The sequence below is a fragment of the Vigna radiata genome, chromosome 11, assembly GCF_000741045.1.
Source record: "Vigna radiata var. radiata cultivar VC1973A chromosome 11, Vradiata_ver6, whole genome shotgun sequence".
Taxonomy (NCBI): Eukaryota; Viridiplantae; Streptophyta; class Magnoliopsida; order Fabales; family Fabaceae; genus Vigna; species Vigna radiata.
In genome coordinates this window covers 17,917,594-17,939,216 of record NC_028361.1, presented here as the reverse complement: position 1 = coordinate 17,939,216, position 21,623 = coordinate 17,917,594, and the positions used below count along the sequence as shown (strand labels likewise).

Below are 21,623 nucleotides of genomic sequence, written 5' to 3'. Positions count from 1 at the left end.
AAGTTAGATTTCTGATTTAGGAAAGATGGTGATGACGTGACGAAATGATGATATGAGTCTGCCATTGTGATCTCGACTGGATGACAATTCATTCTGTTTTTTTTTACATTAACTTTAAGCTATTAGCAATTTAGATGCCGTGAGCGAAAATAATTAAATTAAACAAATTTTACAAAAAAAAAAAAAACTACTTGAAACGTAAAAAAAAACTTAGGGTGTGTTTACTTGGGGGTGATTGGGGGAGAGTGATTGAGTGAATTTGAGGGTAATTTTTGTTGTTGTTTATTTGAATGAATTTGGAGGTAAACAAGAGTGGATTTTGAAGTAAAGTTTGTGAGAATTGGTGTAGGATTTAGTTTATATGACAGATTAAAAAAATTTATTTCAAAATCTACTCTCATTTACCTCCAAATTCACTCAAATAAACAAAAAAAAAATTATCCTCAAATTTCCTCAAATCCACTCATGTACTCTCTCCAATCATTCCAAATGAACACACTCTTAAATACCATTTTAAACAAAAATAAAAAATATAAATCAAAATAGATATTAAACTTTGGTAATTATAAAAACAATGTAGGATTTGGAAGAAGTAAAATGGCACTTTGGGAGTAATTTTGTCTAAAATTTGTAACATGATGACGTGCATGCTACGCGCGGGAGATGGAGTGAATTTTGTTGATATTCCCTCTTTGGACCTTACTTAATAAACCTTTATTGCTTTATCGTACTGCGTTGGAAAAAAAAGTTAAAAAAAATAAGAAATGATGCTTCGATCCATTTCCATAATCTGATCCACTTAAAGTCAACGCCTTCGGTGTGGTGGTCCCACTGCTTTTGTTCGTTAGTGCTCTCTCCGCGTGTTCTTCTCATTGACTGCGTCACCATCGGCGCACTTTTGCTATCTTGCGCCCTCTTTTCACATCTCACTTTCCATAACCTGCACCCAACCTTATTTTATCCCCCTGAGCTCCTCACCCTTTTTTTTTCATCAAAAATATCGTATGAAATCGTTTTATTTTTCTTTTTTTATTTTTTAAGCTATTTCATAAATAAGTAAATAAATAAATAATCTTATCTTCCACAGGTCTTACCTGCTATGTGAGCTACTGTTTTATCTGTTTTTTTTAACGTTGATTTAGTGTGATTTCTCATTTTTCATAATAATTTTGTTTATGGAATGATATATAATTAATCAGTGTGATTTCTATATTTTGTCTGTTGTTATTTTTTAGATAAATTTACCTAAAAATTTAAAAATGGTGAATAAGTACTTATTTGGTTACAAAAAATAATTTTTTATGAAGAAAATTATACAAACTAATATTTTCCTCAAATTAATTTAAATACACATCACAAATTTAAAGCAAAAAAATGCACAATACTAAAGCCTCATTTCAGAAAAAGTAGTAGAAAAGAGAAATGAGGAAATGATGATGAAAAAAATGTGTGGTTTTGAGATGAATAATGAGGGAGAAATGATTTTTTTCATATATTTAAATTTTTAACACCCTATTCTTATTTATTTTTTACTATTTTTTCTTTCTTGAAAAATTATAAATTTTACATTTTTTTTAAGATTATTTTATCCTTATATTACGTCTTAAATGAAGGTGTGTATGATAATATTATCATAGATAATGAGAAGCTTTTGGTTGGTTGGTTAGAAGAAGTGGAAGAGGGAGAAAGGTGGTATAATTGGGATGAGCATAGAGAAGAGAATAATAAAATGGGAGATTTGGTGAGAATCGCAAACTCCACTTTCCCCTTCTCTCATACCATTCTCTCACTTCTTATCATTATTCTTTTCATTCCCATTTTCTCAACGCACACCACCACCATTCTCACTTTTCTCTCTCTCTCTCTCTCTCTCACACACTCACAAACAAAAGTAAATAAAATACAAAAGGTTTGTTACTCTTCACTTCCTTCCAACACCAAACCATGGAGGGTCTTCCACAAGGTTACCGTCCAAACGTTGGTGTCTGTCTCATCAACTCCGATGACCAGGTTTCTAACCCTGTTCTTTTCTTCATTTTTATGTCTTTTTTTTTACGGAATATTAATGCATTCCGTGTGTTTGTTTTGGTTGTTAAAGTCTCTTGTTTAGGTGACCTCTACGGGCTCTAGAGCTTAGTGTCATGACCTTTGGTTATGTAGAAAACTTTTTTATACAGAAAAATAAGAAAATCTTGTTTTTAAATTATGGGACACAGTGTTGTGTTTCTGATCTTAAATTTGTGTTATGTTCATGTGGGTTTTTTTTTTCTTTTTTTTTTTTTATTAGCGGTTTAAAAGCTGGAACGTGGAGTTAAACTTTTGCTTTTTCTTCAAAATGTTTTTTCTTTCTGATGTTTTTGAATTCACCCACCATAAAGTAGGACTTAAGTTGGATCAATATGTTAGAGAAACACTCCCTGGTTGCTCTGTTTTTATCTTCAAATTTTTTAAGCAGATTGTTTTCCAGATTTGAAAATATGGAGTTCTTCCTTGGATGAACTTAGATCCTTTGCTCTGTTCTGTTTTCATTCAAACCCTTTCCTTGGATGATGAGCATTTTAAAAATGATCTAGCGAACTGAGAGCTTGGATTTGATGTTTTTGTGGGTTTTTATTGTACCTTTTTTGGTTTGTTCAGGGTTTGGTATGATTTTAGCTTGTTCACTGAGTTGGAGACGAACATGTTCGAAAGTAAAATACTTTGTGTCCTTTCCAACATAGTGTGCAGCAATTTTGTTAAGTGATGGCTGTTTGTGTGAACAAGGGCATTCATGTTTTAATTTTGTTTTTCAGATTTTTGTGGCTTCTAGGTTGAATGTCCCAGGAGCATGGCAAATGCCTCAGGTGAGCTTAGGTTATGAACTATTATATGCACCTTTGCCTAACATTTTTTTTTTCCTTAACATGAATTCAAGTGATTTGTATAACTTGAAAAAAGATCTTTGCTGTGAAGGCATTGTATATAGCAGAACCTTGTTTATTTTGTATAGTATCGTGTAGTTTTTATTTTTCACATATATACTAGTCTGGTCATGCTGGCATTTTAGTAGATGAGTACTTTTGCAAGCAATCATTACTGCTACCTTAGTGGTGAGAGCTTGCTAGTGCTTTTCATTAACATCCCTGTCTCTCTCCTGTTGATGTTGACAATATAGTAATGTTTACAATGTCAATGACACTGTTGTGTCACATTCGCATATCTCTTTACCATAAGGAATCTTTCTATATGTGCTGCCATATTGCTTACATAAAAAAAAAAGTACTTAAATGCATTTTTATTACCACTCACCATTCATTTTTTGATATACAAAAAAATTACTGAACAATCTTGCTGCCAGAAAGAATTTATACTATTACTGAAATTATATAATTTTGGAGGATAAAGTAGAGTAAAAGAGAAGGGCTACTCGTAATAGTTTTCTGAATTTTTTAGTTTGATATGATGTCCTTTAACTTATTAATTCTATTTTCTGATTAATACTAATAATCATGCCATGTTCTACTGTATAAACCCAGCCCGATAAGGTTAAAAAATTATTTTACAGTTATAATGTATAGATGGTTTTGTCACCTTGAACCAGAATTCAAACTCAATGTAAGAGTGGATTCTTTGTTGAGTTTTTTTTTTAACCTTTGCAGGATTATTAAGGAAGGACCTTTCTACTGCTTGTAATAAATAAATTATTTTCTCTCTCTTTATGGTATTAAAATTTTCAGACATAATTGACTGTTTCTGTGGTTCTTAGGGGGGAATTGAAGAAGGTGAGGAGCCCAAATCTGCTGCCATTAGGGAACTTCGAGAAGAAACTGGCATAGTATCTGCTGAAATCATTGCTGAGGTGTGGGCAAAACCTTTTCTCATTTGGATTTAGCTTTTTCTGCAAAAGCAGCAATTCTTTTCCTTATATATAACCTAAGCTTTGTGTATAGATCAGTGATATCTTACAACATTCAATTAATCGAGTTTAATGCAGTTTTACCATTCTGTAATACAACAAACAAAAGCAATGTCTGTAAGCATTAAACAATTCAATTTAAACACCCATCATTTGATAACTGGGTGGATTTAATCTTTTCATACAATTAACCTAGCTTGTGCATTGCAGGTTCAGAAATGGTTGACATATGACTTCCCTCCTGCTGTGAAGGCTAAAGTCAATCGCCTTTGGGGAGGTGAATGGCATGGACAGGCACAAAAGTGGTGTGTATTTTATTTTACTTATTTCATGTGATTAGTTCAGTGCTAATTTCAGAAAAAATTACCTGTCTAAAACTTTGGTAGCGTATCTCTATACTGAAAATTTACCACTGGAATTAAGTCAGTTTGGTCCATAACACTGGTTAAGACATTTGGAATAGAGTTTATGAACACATGAAACATTATGCAAGGTGCTAAAATATCAGCTTGGAAGTATAGAAAGCAAGATGGACGGATGGATGTTGGTCTACTTGACTTTGTAAAATAAAATGAAAAACGCAGTTATATAATGTAAAATCTGAATTCAATATGTGGAAGTTTAAAACTCAATATTTTCTTTTCCTTTTAGCTGAAGAAGATGTAAGCAACTGGAAAAGAGAACAAACTTCAACAATCAACATAGTGAAAACTGAAAAGGCAAAAGTGAAAATCCTGAGTGTGAGTGAGAGAGACCTGTAGTATTAGTATATGGATATTACATTGGAATCCTTTTGTAGTCAAATGTGGTGTTTATGTTTTGTGCATCTTTGATCTGGAATTTCCAAGTTTAGTGTCCTTTTACTGTAAATATGAATAATAATCCACTTTTCCCAAAAGGTTTTTCCCTACTTTAAGATGGATATCCTTCTTGCTTGGCATGCCAAGTATGGTTAAAATATGCATAACTAACAAATGGATAGTGTTCCAAACTTACTTCTCAGCGGTGAGAATGAGAATTGTAATAATCACCAGTTGTATGATCGTACTGTTAGCAAAACCAGTACTTTCTATTGGTTCTTCAGTTGAGTGTTTCAATGTGTATTTCCTATCAAAACTAGGCTTTTTCTGACATTGATTATGAACATTTGATAGGTTTCTTATGAGATTAACAAAAGATGATAGTGAGGTCAACTTGTCCAATGGGGAAGCAGAGCCTGAATTTGCAGAGTGGAAATGGGCAGACCCTGAAGAAGTTATTGAGCAGGTTAGTTAGGAAAAGTGAAATTTGAAATAGGTATAATTTTTATTTATTGGAAAAAATAATTACTGATTACTGATTGCAGGCAGTCGACTACAAGAGACCAACCTACGAAGAGGTTATAAGAACCTTCAAGCCTTACTTTCAAGGGAGTGCAATATCTGGAAAATGTAAATCAACAAAGTGGTGAATGTTATGAGTGTGCATCGTAGTTCAATCCATTTTCTTGTCTAATTTCACTGAGTTTCGGTAGCACTCAGCTATTTGTAAAGGGGGACGATAGTTAGAACTGTCATTTAGGTACTTACCTTCTTGTAATAATAAGCTATGTGCAAATGCCTAATTTCTATTTTAAACCTTGCTGCAAGGAGGATTGTGAATGTGTATAGAAGAATTGTTCAATAAAGTAGGAAGTATCGTGCGGCAGAATAGTATCATGAGTGGTTTTATGAGACACTGCAAAATAGTTTCTACCTTCTACGATAATTTTTCCAGTAAATAATGTAAGATTTGGTTATGGCATAAACTTGTACTGGTTAGGTTAGTTTTGGTGTTTAGATTGGTTTCATGTTCCGCTTTAGGTGTAGGATACTGGTTTTGGTAGTCTGGTTCTATATTTTAGATGTTGTTTAGGAGAGTTTTTCTGCTTTAACATTCATTTTTGGATTTTGGATCTTCTCTCCAAATCAATCAAATTACAAAAAGGTCATCTGGGTAGTTCATTCAGGAAGAAAGCCAACGAGTTATGGTAAAACCAACTGCACCAAAATTGGTGTGGTTAAGCCGATTGTATCTAACTTCATAAGCTTAAATAGAGTGTAAAACACATTTCACTTGTTGGTTCCATAGCAAGCCAACTCGATAGTATCACAATGTTTTGAACTTTTAAGCTTTCAAATCCTGATCCCTATAATGCCTTTGGATTTTAGAGCGGGCTACCAAGTACTTTATAGTAAAAATATGGTTTACCAAATTTGCAGGTTAAAGTAGATAATATTCTGAATTTAGAATGAATCAATTGGACCCTTTGCATCCGACATGTGATGGAATCAATTATGGCAATTTTCTTAACACTTCCGTACTCGAGTCCATATTCTACTTGAGTGCAAAGCATTCAAAATACACTATGTTGGTACTTTAAAAACCTTTTTAATATATTTTAAAACATCAAAATTGGTATCCATCAATGTATTTTGAAGGTACAACAGAAAAAATTCAACAAAGAATCTAAATTCTACTTTCTTTTTGCACCCCCCAAAAATACAGGAAGTTTAAATTGTATATAGATAGAAAACATTCCAACATACACAATATAGAAAATTCCACATTTTGCAACACGTGTTAGCAACTAAATAATATTAACAAATATCTCGTTAGTTTGATTACATCATTACTATCTTTTTTATATCATATATCAATAGAATATATGGTTAATCCGGTTAAATAATATATTACTATTATTATATATGGTAATTTTTTATTATCTTTTATTCTATAACAAATTTCATAGAATCTAAAAAAACTCTTTAAATATGTGGTATTTTCTTATGGAGTACAAACAAATTCTCATTTTGACTCATATATTCATACATATTCTAAAGCTCTGTTAGTGACTTGATCATTAGAGAGTAACTTTGTCGACAACATCACAAGGAGCTATGTAAGATCCAAGAAAATAAATTAATTTTAAAAGAGTGGTTGAGCATCAGATGCGATTTTATTTTATTAATTTATTAAAAGATGTGGAATGTGTGTGTATGTTTATGATATTAATTGTCCATGTCTATATCAATGAATGATTATAGACTTGGTGTATTGTTTGAAACCTAAGAATAATGTCTTCCAACCTTTTTGTGTGCTTTTGTTGAGTGGGAGTGCTAGCAAAGGAGGTTGTGGAATTAGGATCATCAAGAGTTGAAGATTTTCTTTAGGAAAAGAGGTGGTGCAAAACCTTTGACCTTTGGTTCTGTAAAATTATGGTATGATGACCATGTGTGTTTCTACGTTTGTGGTGTTTCATTAGACGAATATTATTTTGATGTCTTTGGTGATATTTTTCTTTCTTTGGTTGTTTTGTTGTTCAAATAGATGTGAGGTAGGCTGTTGATGGATAATATTGTTAATGTGTATTATTCTGATGTTGGAAAATCAAATTTCTGCATGTGGTTCATAGCTGGTTGTAGGAAAAGGATGTCCATGTAGGTAATTGATTCGTAGTGTAGGAAATTTTGATATCTTTGTGTCGTAAAGTGATTGGGAATAATGTAATTATTGAGGGTGGAATTGATTATTTTCTCTGGTTTAGTGTAAATGCACTGTTTATGCAGAATTTTGGTGATTTAATAGTAGTTATGTTTCGATGGTGCAGTGGTGGTTGTGGTTATGGTATGGTTCTTAAGTCAATAGATATTTTGAATGTTAATACATGGTAATAGGCCTTCTGCAGTGATGCTATTGGTTCGTTAGATTCAAGTTATAAGAACTAAAATGTGCAGTGTGTGAATATGCGAATTTAAGGTTATGTTGGTTGTTAATGTTTTTCTTATAATTGAAGATAAGCTGTTAGGCTTTAATTCATGATGTTGGAAATGTAATTCAGGGTGTTAAGCTTGAATCTATGCTTTGTATATTTGTGACCATGTATTGGAACTGGTCTAGGCTAAGAATCAGTATTGGTTGTTTTAATCCATGTTGTAGTATATATGAAAATAAGTAGGTTCTATTGTGCAAAGTCTTTGGGTTAAAAGATCATTTATATTAATATTTTATTGTGTAATTTCTTTTGAATTATATTTTAAAAACATTTTTTTTTATCAAACTTTTATATTTAAATAATTGTTTTTAAATAGTTTTATTTAAAATTATAAAATAAAAGTAAAAAATAATCATGACTATATAAAAATCTTCCGGAAATTTTAATTGCAGATAATTACCACCCCTACTGGCTGGTTGCCATCCTCTACTCTAAGCTAATGCCAACAGAAAAATTCTATGTTTCTATTCCTTTGAAAATTTCCAAAAGTCAGTGTAGTAGGGGCTTAAATTCTTGTAATCCCAAGAAGCAACAGCTTAAAAGTTAATTTCCCGTCTCTCAGCACAAAACTTTCCCATGAATGTTTGGACAGAAAGAAGGGCAAGCCACACTCCAGTATCAGCCCCTTCCTCAACAGTGTTATTCCCTGCATAACCTGTAAGAGCTGTTTTCACCCAACCTGGGCAGTAGCAGTTAATATAAATCTTTTGACCTTCTGGTCTCTCAGAAAGCTTCCTTGCCATAAGCCTTGTATAGGCATTAACAGCAAGTTTGGACACTGAGTAATCAGTATACACTTGAGGCCACCCACTTGTAGTCCATGTTCCATCCTCAACTTGTTGTAGAAAAGTAGATACAGTCCTGTCAATGAGCTCATCTGTTAGGGATTCCACATCACTCAGTTCCTCCCTTAAGGCTACATTACTGATTCTCTGTCACAAACAAAAAGTTATCAAATTTATATCTAGCAGAAGTCATACAGGGCGTTTTGGTCCAATACAACTTCAGAGATAAAAAGAGAAATACTTTACCACAAACTGTGTTTTTAAATAAGTTGTTTACAAATACATCACTACAGATTGCAACAGGGATTCCAGCAATTCAAAGTATTTTTCATTTTATTACGGAATGATGATCACAGGAATTTTTATCCAAGATATGCAATTCATACTTCACCTACTGTAACTAACAACTTAAACAACAATTAAGCAATTTATGTCTGCAAGCAATCTTGTTAGTATTCCCAAAGGAAAATATTCGGCATTTTGTATTTCAGAACATGAACATTTATGAGTGAAAATCATGAAAAGTTTTTAACCCAAAGAAGAAGACACGAGAGTACTAGAAAGGGAAAGAATCTAAGATCAATAAATCCTTTTTTAGCAAACAGTATAAATAAAGAGCTTTACTTACATTCCGTCTTCCATTTAGTCGACCAAGACGTGAGCTTACATTTACAATACGAGCACCGACAAGGGATGGCTTCATCAATGGAAGAGTAGCTTCAATCATGTTCTTGATGCCGTAATAATTTGTTTCAATAACCTTATGAGCATTTTCAACTGAGTTATCAGACCCAAGATTAAAATTAACACCAGCGTTGTTTACCTGCAGGTCAATGATATTGTTTAGAAGCATAAATAAGAATGAGTTAAACCACATTCCGCGTGTAAAACTTTAACCATCTTATTGTGTTTAGTTCCATGTTTTGCATATTTAGATCCACAACAAACAAAATCTGACACAAAAATAATTTGATAATATAACAGTAAAGAGAAGTGCATGAAGTTATCATCAAAAGAGATGCAATGGAACTATAAGGTAGGTCTAGTGATAAAAGTTGGAAATGAGGGTAGGAGAGGTTATGAATTCAACTGCCCACTGACATTTGGGAAATATAAGGTTGATTTGAAGGATTTGGAAGTGGGTGGGAGAGGTTTTGTGTTCAACTCTCTCCACTAACAAAAACTAACAATTAACATTTGTCGATCAAAAAAATCAAAAGGGGTGCAACAGCTGGATAGATCCCAACAAAACATGCTAATTTAGTTAAAATCAGACCTACTATATTGAAAGCACATGCTATAAACTGACCAGAATATCTAAACCGCCATAATTTTCCCGCAACCACTCCACAAATTGGTTGATGGATGAATGATCCACTACGTCAAGTTGATGATAAACCACACAAAGACCGCCTTCTTCCAAAGATTTAATCGACTCAACACCAGCACTAGAGTCTCTTGAGGTCAGTATAACAGTCAATCCATGAACGGCAAGTTGTCTACAAATCTCAAACCCAATTCCTCTATTTCCACCAGTTACAACTGCAACGGTTTCCTTGGACCACCACCTATGAAACCTCAAATCAACAACAATTAGAACAAGCTATGGAGATCAGAAGAATATCTGTAATTCCATAAACTATGGAAGTTTAAATGCTGAAACAACAATTTGTCGGGAAAAACACATGCTGACTAGGTTCATTTATCTAACATTTGGACCTCCACTTGAAGCTCAACACCAGTTTTTCTCCTCACTGGCCTGAAGGTGCATGAAAAATGAAGATATGGATGAAGGGTTCAGTTCAAAGGTCATCTAGACATGGCATGCACCAAAACATTGAAAAAAAAAATCAACTTTTGTATTCGTAACTATTTCTCAGGAACACTATCAACACATTTTTTCTAACACCGATTTCATTAATCAGTGAAATACACTAATTAGTGCATGTTCAGCCCCCATTTAGTGGGATTGACTAGTCATACCACCAAACAATAAAGAGCAGAGTAAATTACATAAACCACATTAGAGTAGAGATTTCCTGAACGATAAGTCAGTTGGCGTTGCTGCTAAATTTGTGGGCTTCAAAATCGAAAACAAAAAAAAAGGGAAAGGGAATTGCAAAATAATAAACTAAAAAATGAAAAACAAGGAAAAATTAACCTTTGATTATCAGAATAGGGAACGGTCATCTGAAAGCGTATCTCTTGCAATCGCTTTTCTCTTCGTTCCTTAGCTTTTTCTTTGTTCCCCATTTCGTCAGGTGGTGGAGCATGAAGGGAGAATGAAGATAGTTTGATTTAGAATTTGCTTGAATTAATTAATTTTGTTTAATTATTGCGTGGTTTGGTGCTTTTAGTTACAATATGGTTTAATGTACGTCTTTTATACGTATTTTAATTAAGTTTTTATTTTCTTAAAATTAAATTAAATAGGATATTTTCATCGATGATGTTGTTAAGAATGTCACATAATAAAAAAATTACATTGTTAATATATCTTTCTTAACAGTATTATCTCAATTTTGATGAAAAAATTTTATTTGATTTAATTTTATAAAAATAAAAACTTAATTTAAATGTCAGAAAAAAAAATTTATTTAAAATTCTGAACGAAAATAGAGACCTGAATCATTAAATTTATATATTTTTTAATTATACGTCTAATTGACATATATTACTTGAATCTAATTTTAAAGTGACAAATCTATGTTATTATTCCAAGGCATGAAACTAATTTTGAATTCGGGAATTTACTTATAACACCCTCTTTTTTAAATTACTCTAATTTATTTCCTGTTAATATTATATACCCCTTGCTTGTCAAACCATCTTTGGCACAATTTATTAGGTGTAATTGATTTTATTAAGATTTATAATGTTTCATTGCAACTATTTTCTTACATTATAATTTTGTTATTATATTTAAATTGAAATTAAATCGATAAGTCGAATTGAAGTGCTTAAATATTGGATCATATCTGAAATGTATACCGATAAAATGTTGCTAGAATATAACACAGTGTTTTTAACAAATATCTATCATGAAGAAAGTCCATAATATTTGAAATTAATAATATGAATAAAAGAGAATTAAATTGAATTTTAATTTATTTTAAATAATAATAACAAATATAATATAAAATTAAGTTAAATGATATCTCAATTATAAGAGATTAATACACATTCTTCTGCTCTGTATATTTCTTTTCATTCTCTTAAGCTCTTTTGATCCCTACCCTCCAGCTGCATGGCTTCCAAGCCCCGAACAGTTGAAGAGATCTTCAAGGATTTTAGAGCCCGAAGAAACGCTATTATTCGCGCACTCACTCATGGTACTACTCTTCTCTTTCTTTTTCTTTTTCTTTATTTTCATTCTCTCTTTTCTTTTTTCACCCTTGCCTTTTTTCTTTTCTTAGACGTTGATGAATTTTACGGACTCTGTGATCCAGGTAAAGGGTATTTTCTGATCCTTTCGCCTTTAATTTTGTACTCTGCTTTCTATTACCTCAAAAAAGAAAATTGGATATTGTATTTGTTTGTTTTTGTTGGTATTTCGTTATGTTTTGCGAATTTGTTGAAAAAACAAACTGTGGGGTGTGCGAATTGTTCTGCATGCTTGTTGGAGTGAACAAGGTAGAGTTTTTATGACACAGATTGAGAAAGAAGCTAAATGGGTAGATAGTAATGGGGAAAATGTGAGCTTTTGCATGGTTCATGTGCTGTTTAGTTAGCGTAAGAAAGTCAAATAATAGTACCGAGTTTGCTGTGTGGCATTTGGGTCTGGTAGCAGAGGGTAACATCCATGTTCATTTTTCTGGTTTTAATTTCAGTTAGATTGAGACTGTTAATATATGTGGTTTTGTAATTATTGAATAATCTGGTGCGTCCTTCCATTAACTTTGAAGTTTCCATTGTGTTTCCTTAAGGTAAGGATAACTTGTGCCTCTATGGACATCCAAACGGGGCCTGGGAGGTAGCTCTGCCATCGGAGGAAGTTCCACCGGAGCTCCCTGAGCCAGCTCTTGGAATCAATTTTGCCAGGGACGACCTGAGCCGCAAGGACTGGCTTTCTCTGGTTGCCGTGCATAGTGATTCATGGCTGCTTGCAGTGGCCTTTTACCTTGGAACTCGGCTTAACCACAACGAAAGGTATGACCTAACATTGAAGAGATGCATATGTAATAATCCCAGTTCACTGTGGCTGTGTATTTTTATCAAAGACGTCCATTTGCACCTTGTTTAATGTAGAAGTTTTGGTTATAACTGGAGTTTATGCCGGACCCCTCATCTAAAACATTATGTTAAAGAATCAAGAAATTGTATATGTTTCAGACCATGGAGATTGCTTTCAGCCGTAGACTAATTTGGTTTTGTTTTGGGTTACTATTATATATGGGAGTTCCTTATTTTGCTGTAATTCTTAACAAGGATTATGCTTGATGGTCTCTAGAAAAGATGTATAGGCAAAGTGGGCATTTAGATTGCATTAAAAACCTTAAATCAAATGCAGCATCCCTATTATACTGGCTAGATGCTATTTGGGTCTTTTGCCAATCCATCTTTTGTCGTGCTTTCCATTTTCTGTGACGTGTCAGGATCTTTGCTATTTTATGCGTCTTATCTTATTGAAGGGTTGTGAATAATGATGACTCTGTCTTCAGTATCTAGGCTGTTACTTGTACTCAGTTAAGTGAGAATTTCTTTTGTTTCAACTAAGTTTTTGTATATTATTTTTGCTTAGTAACAATAACTATGGCTGCAGTTATTAGTTATGCATTTCTTGAATCCTGAATAGTTTTGATTATCGAGCATTCGTAAGTGTGCCACAAAAATTAGATATGTTAACTCTTCTATCTTTGATATAGTGGGTGCTTGGCAATGTTATTTGGGATACTGTAGCTGCTTTGCAAACTACTGTACTATTATAACACGGTTGGGATTATGGGATTATTGGATGGAGTGTTTATGACTAGGTTAAAACTTACAACCCACCTAGCCTATGCCATGGAACTATGGATGCACCTTGCAGCAATCTCCCTCTTAGCAATTGTGCATATAGGAATCAAACTCGTTGATTATAACTTGTGTAATAATCTCCCCTAAACAATTGTCCTATTGGAAATTGAACACATGACCTTTGCTCTGATACCGAATGTTGGATCAAGTACTCACTACTAGGCAAAAATCTATAATTAATAGTCATGACACAACTCTTTTACCTAAAGGTATAGTAATCCAAGTGTCACAATTAGATTATGACCTAGTCTACTTGGCCTACATTATGAGATAATTGATGTTCCTTCTAACAGTCTCCTCTTCAGCAAGTGTCTTACTAGGAATTGAACTTTTCAATTGTAACTTAACTCATCTAGACTACGCTACAGTATAATTGATATAATTTACAAAATCGTTTCCTAAATAATTTCTCCATTAGTAATCAAACTTGTGAATTTGGCTTTAATATTGTTAGATATATTATCTTTATCTTAACTTTATCTTTTATCTTTATTTAGTTTGTTATTATTCCTTATTTGTAGTTTAGACTTAGCCTATATTTCATCTATTATAAATAGAGTATCCTATGTGTATATTTAACACAAGGAAGATTAATCTCATAGCCCAGCAAAATTTGTGTTTGTTGGACATATCATTACACTCGCTATTAGACCACCTATTAATGTTTAGTCCCATGCTATATACCTCAGCGTGAGAGTGGTGTGTTGAAAGTTCTATATCGACTAGATAGGGCCAATTTGAAGTATATAAGTGGGTGTCAACCTCACCTTATAAGTCAGTTTTGTGGAGTTGAGTTAAGCTTAAAGTTCACTTCATGAAATGGTATCAGAGCCATGAATTAGAGCTTATCCTAGTGAGATTTGTGTTTGTTGGACATATCATTTCTCCCGTTATAACTTATCCTAGTGAGATTTGTGTTTGTTGGACATATCTTAGTGAGATTTGTGTTTGTGTTATATCCTAGTGAGATTTTAGCTTTAGCATCTTGGATTGGCAACTATAGGTTTTTCCTTAAACTAGAACATTCTACAATTGCCAATTGGAAAAGAAGTCGACATATAAGATTTGTATTGGATTTCTTTATCGTAACATTTTTGCTTACTGTCTCTTGTAATTTGTCATATGGTTTATTGATGTTAACCTGGACTTTTTATGGCAGAAAACGCCTATTTGGTTTGATCAATGCTCTTTCCACTGTTTTTCAAGTTGCTACTGGCAATAAACCAATTAAGGAGAAGCTGACAATGGATAGCGGAAGCAAATCTGATGTAAGCATCGATGTTAGTGATTTCCTTTCTTTTTTTATAGTGATTATTATTTGTTTTGGCTGGTTAGGTATTGGTTTTGTAATGCTAAAGTTCCATAATGATAATGAAAATAAGCATATGAATGTGATGAAAGGTTTTGTTTTGTTTTTGACAAACAAAATCACAGGGAGCCATGATGAAAGGTGAGCCTATTAAAATATTTTGTGGAAGCTGTGGTGGAAAATACACTGGAGATGAACTTTGGATCGGTTGTGATATATGTGAGTGGTGGTACCATGGGAGGTGCGTTATGATTAACCCTGCAAAGGCTGACACCCTAAAGCGCTATAAATGTCCAGCATGCAGCTTGAGGAGGAGCAGGTCAAAGACTGAAGACAATGAAATGGGAATAAGTGACTCAGATGAACCTTGTTTCATGGCTGACAAGATCACAAGATAGTGCAATACAGTTACTTCACTTGTAGAGGTTCATTTAGTATATAGAATATAGAGTATATGACAAATTTCAATCGGATAATTAGATGATGATATTTTCTTCAATTTACACATTGTAATTTTGTTTTATTTCAATGTTGTTTCACGAAGAAAAAGGTGGCCGTTTTCAACTTTTATCCACGCAAATTTTCTTCTCTTTAAACTTATGTTGCTTGAAGAGGAATACACAAAGATTAAAGGAACGAGAGAAAGTTGTAACGACAATGAGAAGAAAAAGTGAATACACTTCTTTTGTAAGTTAAAACTAAATTGGATATAATTCAGAAACGTAATTTTGCAGAATTTAAGGTGAACAAAATTTCGTCGTAAGTTAATTTTTATAAAAAAATATATTTTATTTTATAAATAAATTTTAGTATATAAAAAAATGTTTTATTGTATTTTCATTTAGGAAGTTGATAAATAAATTTATAAACTAATTTGTGGAAGTTGTTATATATTAGCTTCTTCTAAATATTAACTTTGTCTTGGATGTGTTTGACTACATAAGGTTGCACTTCCTTTACGTACGTTGCAAAATATGGAAATCCAAACAAAATCATACATGCATTTGTTAAATATCAATTATTTCCATAATAACATTTTATGAATGCTGGAGAAATTACTTGTTTCTTTATTTCAAGAAATTTGAATTGTATTTAAATTTACTTTTTATATATATCATTATAAAAGATGGTTTTATGATTACGACTTTTCGGCAGAGCAAATCAATTAAACTTAGATATATGATAAATTGCCTTTTCTTCATCTAAACTTTGGATAAAATAATTTAATTTAAAGAAATAAATTTTAGAAACATAAACTAGAACTAAAATAAAAAATACTTATAAAATATTAACAAAAATTATCAATATTTAAATTATTTAATTTAATTTCATATTTATTGTTTTAATTATTCATTTTATTTGCAAGGTTGCGAGACAATTCCTTACTCAGAATTGAATTTTACCTAGCATGAAACTCTAATGATGTTTTCCTCATTCATAAGTTTCTTGGGACTGACTCCATTGAAGGCTTCAAACCTATTGATGTGGTTAATTTTAGGTTTAAAATCATATAAAAAAATCTTAGCTGATATAGGTTGCTTGTATTTGCTAGTAGGATCATATCTATCTATAAATATAAGAATATAACAATTGAAACTTTCACAAAAAGTAAATTTTTAAACATCAAATAAACACAATACATACAATTAACTAAAACAGGAAATTTCAAGAGACTACAAATCATGACACATATGTTGTCTAATAACATGAAATGTGACAGTGTGTTCTCTTGACATGTGTTCACCTATTTTATCTAATTTTTAATGACTTTCAATGGCACTTTATTACTTAAAAGACTTCTATTAAAAATAAATAATTTTTGTTTTGGCAAAGTAGATACTTATATATATTTGAATACCACTACATGCATCATTTTTCTATTGAAAGTTCAAATAATTCATAAAAATAAAAATAAATGATAATTCTATTTTATGACTTTTATCTTCGTCACTGATGCACTTTAGTTTTGATTGACTTTTTTCCATACTATTTTATAAAATATAAATATTTATATAAATATATAAATATAAATTTAGAAATCTATTTTATTATATAAAAGTAAGAAATACATGTTATCACACGTATTAAAACCAAATTTCACAAATATTAAAACAAAATTTATAGAGTTTTGTCAAAAATAGGTCACAATCCACGGGTCAATCCGGTCCACTATGGGTTCAGGTTGAATTGGGTTTGAAAAAATTATATTTTTTTGTGGGCCAGATTTCAATCCTGCTCATTTAAACTCGGTTCATCTGGGTGAACGTGTGGTGAGTCGGGTTGGTCCAAAACCACTCCTGCTCCTCGACCCCGCCTGTCAGAGGATCCATCCACAAAAAAGCTTCCATGGTTTGGAGGGGTTTAAGCCTCATGAGGAAAATTCTACAGCGAACTCTACCAAGTGTTGGCCTTTTACTGAACCGTACGGCTCAAACCACAAGCCAAGCTTAGATAACTCTACTGACTATCCTACCATTCTTCCTATGAGATCTGGATTTTCTCAAGATTTTGGCTATATAAGGTGGTCCGTTATAACCACTACTTGATGACCTTGAAAATAAGGTCTCAAACAAGAAGTAGTAGTGAGCAAGGCCAACGCAATCTTCTCCACCTACTAATATTTGTTTCAGTATCCTAAAGGACCCTGTTGACGAAATACACAAGCCTAAACTCTGGTGAATCTTGGACCAAGGTCGCACTAATTGCCACTTCTGATACGACAAGATAGCTGCAAATCATGTCCTGGAATCGGTCGACCCATAATGGGTGGTTTAGTGAGGATGTTCTTGGCCTCCGCGAATGCCACCTCGCACTGCTCATCCCACTTGGTGGGAGTACTTCTCTTTATAATCTTAAGGATTTGTCAAGAATACGTTTGGCTAGCTCAAGAATGAAGCGAGATAAGGACGTCAAACGCCCAATCAAATGATGCACCTCTTTTAGATTATGAGGACTTCCCATTTCCATTATCGCTCGACACTTATCAAGATTGACTTATATGCCCTAATAGTCAACATGAAACCTAAGAATTTCCCTATCGTTACCCCAAAGGTACACTTAGCAAGATTCAAGCGCATGCCATATTTATGTCTTATCCAAATACCTCTGCAAGGTCTTTGACATGCTCTTCAACTAAACGACTTCATACCACCATATCATCAATGTAGACCTCTATGCATTGCCCTATCTGATGGCGGAACACCTTATCCATCAAGCGTTGATAAGTAACTCCAACATTCTTCAAACCAAACGACATGACTTCGTAGAAATAATTTGATTGCTCAGTAATAAAAGCTGTCTAAAAAAATTGAGGAATCTGGGGGAAACAAAGGAATCTAGTTGTAACTTGAATAAGCATCCAAATAATTGAGGACCTGGTACCTTAATGCTTCGTCTACCAAGCTGTCAACACTAGAGAGAGGATATGCATCTTTAAGACATGCCTTGTTCAGATCTATAAAGTCTGTACACATCTTCCACTGCTTGTTCGACTCCTTACCATTACTACATTGGCCAACCAAGTGGTATATCCATTTCCCGAACAAATTTAGCTTCCAAAAGCTTCCCAACATCTACATCCACTGCTCGCCTTTTTTCATCGCTCAACCGTCTCTTCTTTTGTGTCACCGGGCATGCCTCTTTGAACAAAGCTAACTTGTGCGACATTACACTTGGGTGAATGCTAGGCATATCCACAACATTCCATGCAAAAAGATCCTATTTGAATTTAGCTTTTGCCTTATGGCTTCAGCTTGAGCCTTTGAGAGGCGGCTCCCTATGAAGTTTATCTGCTCCTTTAAGCGCCCTAAGCCGAACGTCCTTACTTCATCCAACAGTTCCATCCTATCTTCAGTATCAGTCCATAGGTTTAGATCAGTCATGGAGACCTCGGATCACCTAACCCTCTGTCGAGGGACCAAGGGCTCTACTTTCAACCCTGCCACATAACACTCTTAAGCCACTTTCTGGTCAGTCCGGATGGTGTAGATGGTCCCTTTATTCGAAGTAAACTTCATGGTTAAGTGTGGGGTTGACACAATTGCTTCAAAAGCATTTAGACATGCCTCCCCATCAGAGCACTGTAGGAGATGTTTGCCTCCACCAACTAATACGTCACCTTCAGTTCCTTCGCCTCCCAATCGGTTCCTAAGCAAGTTCTTAGGTCTACATATCCTATGGTGTCCACCCTCTCGCCTGTAAATCCAATAATCTATTAATTATACAGCACGATTAGGTTTTCCAATAAATCCATTTTTTGAAATGTCTTCCAATAAAGGATATTAACAGAACTTTCCTGGTGAACCAACACTTTACTAATACTCTAACGTGCTATCATCGCAGTTATGACCATGGGGTCATCCTGATCGGGATCAGGAGTGTGAAAGTTTTCATCAGAAAAGGAAATAATTGTCATTGATTTGGTATTCTTATTTGCTCGACAGTCTGCTTTTAGACTTTTCAAATTCCTTTTGCGTGCAAAACAAGATGATCATCTGCCTACAAATCCTCCTGATATCGTATTGATGTGGCCTCGCTCTATCAAAATTTCTTCTCCTAAGAGAAACTCTTTCCATCCTTTCACTTTTCACATTTTTCCTTAAATGTCTGTCTTGAATCAAGTCCTCTATCTTATCTCAAAAGGTGGTACACTCCTCTGTAATGTGCCCTAGGTTTTGATGGTACTGACAATGTTTCCTCCCATCAGCATTCTTTGGGGTGAGGTTATTGCTCAACGAAAGGTCCGTGTTAAGTGCTTCCTTTAGGATTCTAGCCCTAGGAGCATTCAGAGGGGTATAATGGTGAAACCTGGGTCCCTTGGGAGGATCCCTAGGTCTTAGTCCAACCCGCTTTTCCTCTTGGCCGAGCTGCCTCTTACCCAGACTACGATCCTTCCTATCAGTTGAAGTAGCTGCCTTATCTTGTTGCTCTTTATGGAATACTCGTATCTCCTCAATATGCATGAACCCAACTGCTCGCTCTTGTAATTCACCCATGGTCTTTGGAGATCTGGCATACAGGCTATCCGAAAAGGGTCCGACTCTTAAATCGATCGACAAGCTGCTCATCATAAACTCCTGACTCACATCCTTCATCTACCAAATGGTCCTGTTATACCGATCCATAAAGTCCTATAATGATTCATCCTTTCGCTGTTTGGTACTCATTAACGCTAGGTATGTAAGGTTTTGAACCCTACTGGACGCGTATTGCTGCCCAAAGAGATTGTGTATGGTGTTGAAATAGTCCACCGTATTTGGTGGTAGCGCATTAAATCATACCAAGGCTTCTCCTTTCAAGGACAAAGAAAATGCTCGACACCATACCATGTCACTTGGTGAGTAAAAGGCTATGGTGTTAGTGAAGGTCCAAAGGTGGTCGTTTGGATCAATTGACCCATCGTATTTTTTGAGCACTAAAGGTATCTTCTTTTTGGCCATTGGGGTCTCCAATACCTCCACTGTGAATGGATGTAAACCTTTTGCGTGATCAACATGATCCGATCGGTCCGTCCTAGCAATGGCGCTATCTGCCTCCTACCCCTTCCTGGTTTGCTCTTTGGTATATGTTCACTCTCCTAGATTGAAGCATGGTTGAGGGACACTGATTGCTGGGCAGACAATTTTCCCTGCCCTGTGACGTGCTTGGCTCTCAGCATCGCTATCTCCGCATCATATCTCCTTTCCATTTTTTGCATCTCTGCATCTCCTGAACTAACCCCATAGGGTTTGATTGATCTGTCATGCTCCTTGTGATCCTTGTTGGGTGTCTTCTTTTTCGTTCGACTCCACGATAGGCGTCAAAATTTTTCTGCTTCTTGGGGGTCGAGGACTGCTATCAGCTTACTCTTCTTCGCGTTCCCAGTTTGGTACCCAACCTACGAGTGATAACTCCTTGTCGACCATCCAATGTAAGAGTTGATTTGTACTAGACATTTTGATGCTCAAATCAGATATGTATCTCAAAAGGGTTTTCTTTTTGCTAAAGTTAGGTAATGAAAAAGTGTCCTTTACCTTGACACTGAATCTATATTTATAAACTTTAAAATGAGAATATAACCAAACTTAATAATTATCCATTAATGGTTGTTACTGATTAATAATTAGCTTTAAATTACTCTAATGTTTGTCTCTATCGATCGATCTCGTTATGGGAGCAGTAAATGACCGTTTGGTCTCCAATATGGCCAAGTGACCCTACAGTAATGTTTACAATATGAAAAACCTCTTACCAATTGTGGCTATCTGTTGGGTAAAACTTTGTGGTGTGTCATGACATAATTAAAATGAAGTTTTATATATATAAAAAAAAAGTAAACAAACGATGACAATTTTTACCTTTAACTCTCGGTCATATTCGAACAAAAACAATTGCAATTTGAATTTTTTTTTTAAATTTTTATAAGATAGTTTTCATTAAATTACAAGGACAGTTGAAGTCAAAACTATATATCGTTTAGGGGTGGATAAACTGCTCCATAGTGTACTGCACTATAAAAAATTATAATTAACTATAAATTAATTTTAAAAAACTGCACTGAATTAAAAAATAGTTTAAAGTAAGTAAAGTGAACTATTTTTTAGTTCACTTAATCAATGCAGTTCAGTTAACTCCTTTTTAATTAACTATATTTTAGTTTAGTGAACTATTTTAACTCAAACTAATGGAATGTTTTGACACTGATTATGCACTACCAACTACAATCAAATACAAAACCGTTGAAGCCACTTGGGTTTTGGGACACAACTTAATAACCTTTTGTTTGCCCAATACAAAATCGTAAGAAGTGTCTTCTTAGAGAAGATGCATGATAAACAACTGTGGTAG

The 21,623-nt window shown here is 33.9% G+C and overlaps 3 protein-coding genes across 6 annotated transcripts; 2 read left to right on the top strand and 1 right to left on the bottom strand.

Annotated features, from left to right (window-relative positions):
• The first annotated feature begins 1,718 nt into the window (after positions 1-1,718).
• On the top strand, positions 1,719-5,586 carry LOC106776922 (nudix hydrolase 25). The gene is made up of 6 exons (XM_014664397.2): positions 1,719-2,010; positions 2,793-2,843; positions 3,746-3,838; positions 4,106-4,200; positions 5,050-5,161; positions 5,241-5,586. The coding sequence occupies exons 1-6, from the start codon at positions 1,945-1,947 to the stop codon at positions 5,343-5,345; spliced, it is 522 nt and encodes a 173-aa protein (XP_014519883.1). The 5' UTR covers positions 1,719-1,944; the 3' UTR covers positions 5,346-5,586.
• A 2,542-nt stretch (positions 5,587-8,128) lies between these two features.
• Positions 8,129-10,783, bottom strand: LOC106777158 ((+)-neomenthol dehydrogenase). 2 transcript variants are annotated; one of them, XM_022775879.1, is made up of 5 exons: positions 10,635-10,783; positions 10,185-10,232; positions 9,783-10,041; positions 9,102-9,296; positions 8,129-8,620 (listed from the first exon to the last, which is right to left on the bottom strand). In XM_022775879.1, exons 1-5 carry the CDS (start codon positions 10,724-10,726, stop codon positions 8,225-8,227), a joined length of 990 nt encoding a protein of 329 aa, XP_022631600.1. In that variant the 5' UTR covers positions 10,727-10,783; the 3' UTR covers positions 8,129-8,224. The 2 variants fall into 2 exon arrangements, with proteins under 2 accessions (XP_022631600.1, XP_014520173.1); XM_014664687.2 differs by lacking the exon at positions 10,185-10,232 and having other exon boundaries at positions 10,635-10,781.
• Positions 10,784-11,657: 874 nt separating this feature from the next.
• LOC106776977 (PHD finger protein ALFIN-LIKE 1) lies at positions 11,658-15,371 on the top strand. 3 transcript variants are annotated; one of them, XM_014664465.2, is made up of 5 exons: positions 11,658-11,805; positions 11,890-11,922; positions 12,400-12,622; positions 14,649-14,757; positions 14,924-15,371. In XM_014664465.2, the coding sequence occupies exons 1-5, from the start codon at positions 11,721-11,723 to the stop codon at positions 15,194-15,196; spliced, it is 723 nt and encodes a 240-aa protein (XP_014519951.1). In that variant the 5' UTR covers positions 11,658-11,720; the 3' UTR covers positions 15,197-15,371. The 3 variants fall into 3 exon arrangements, with proteins under 3 accessions (XP_014519951.1, XP_014519950.1, XP_022631562.1); XM_014664464.2 differs by having other exon boundaries at positions 14,649-14,769; XM_022775841.1 differs by having other exon boundaries at positions 11,681-11,805; positions 11,890-11,929; positions 14,649-14,769.
• The last annotated feature ends 6,252 nt before the right edge of the window (positions 15,372-21,623 follow it).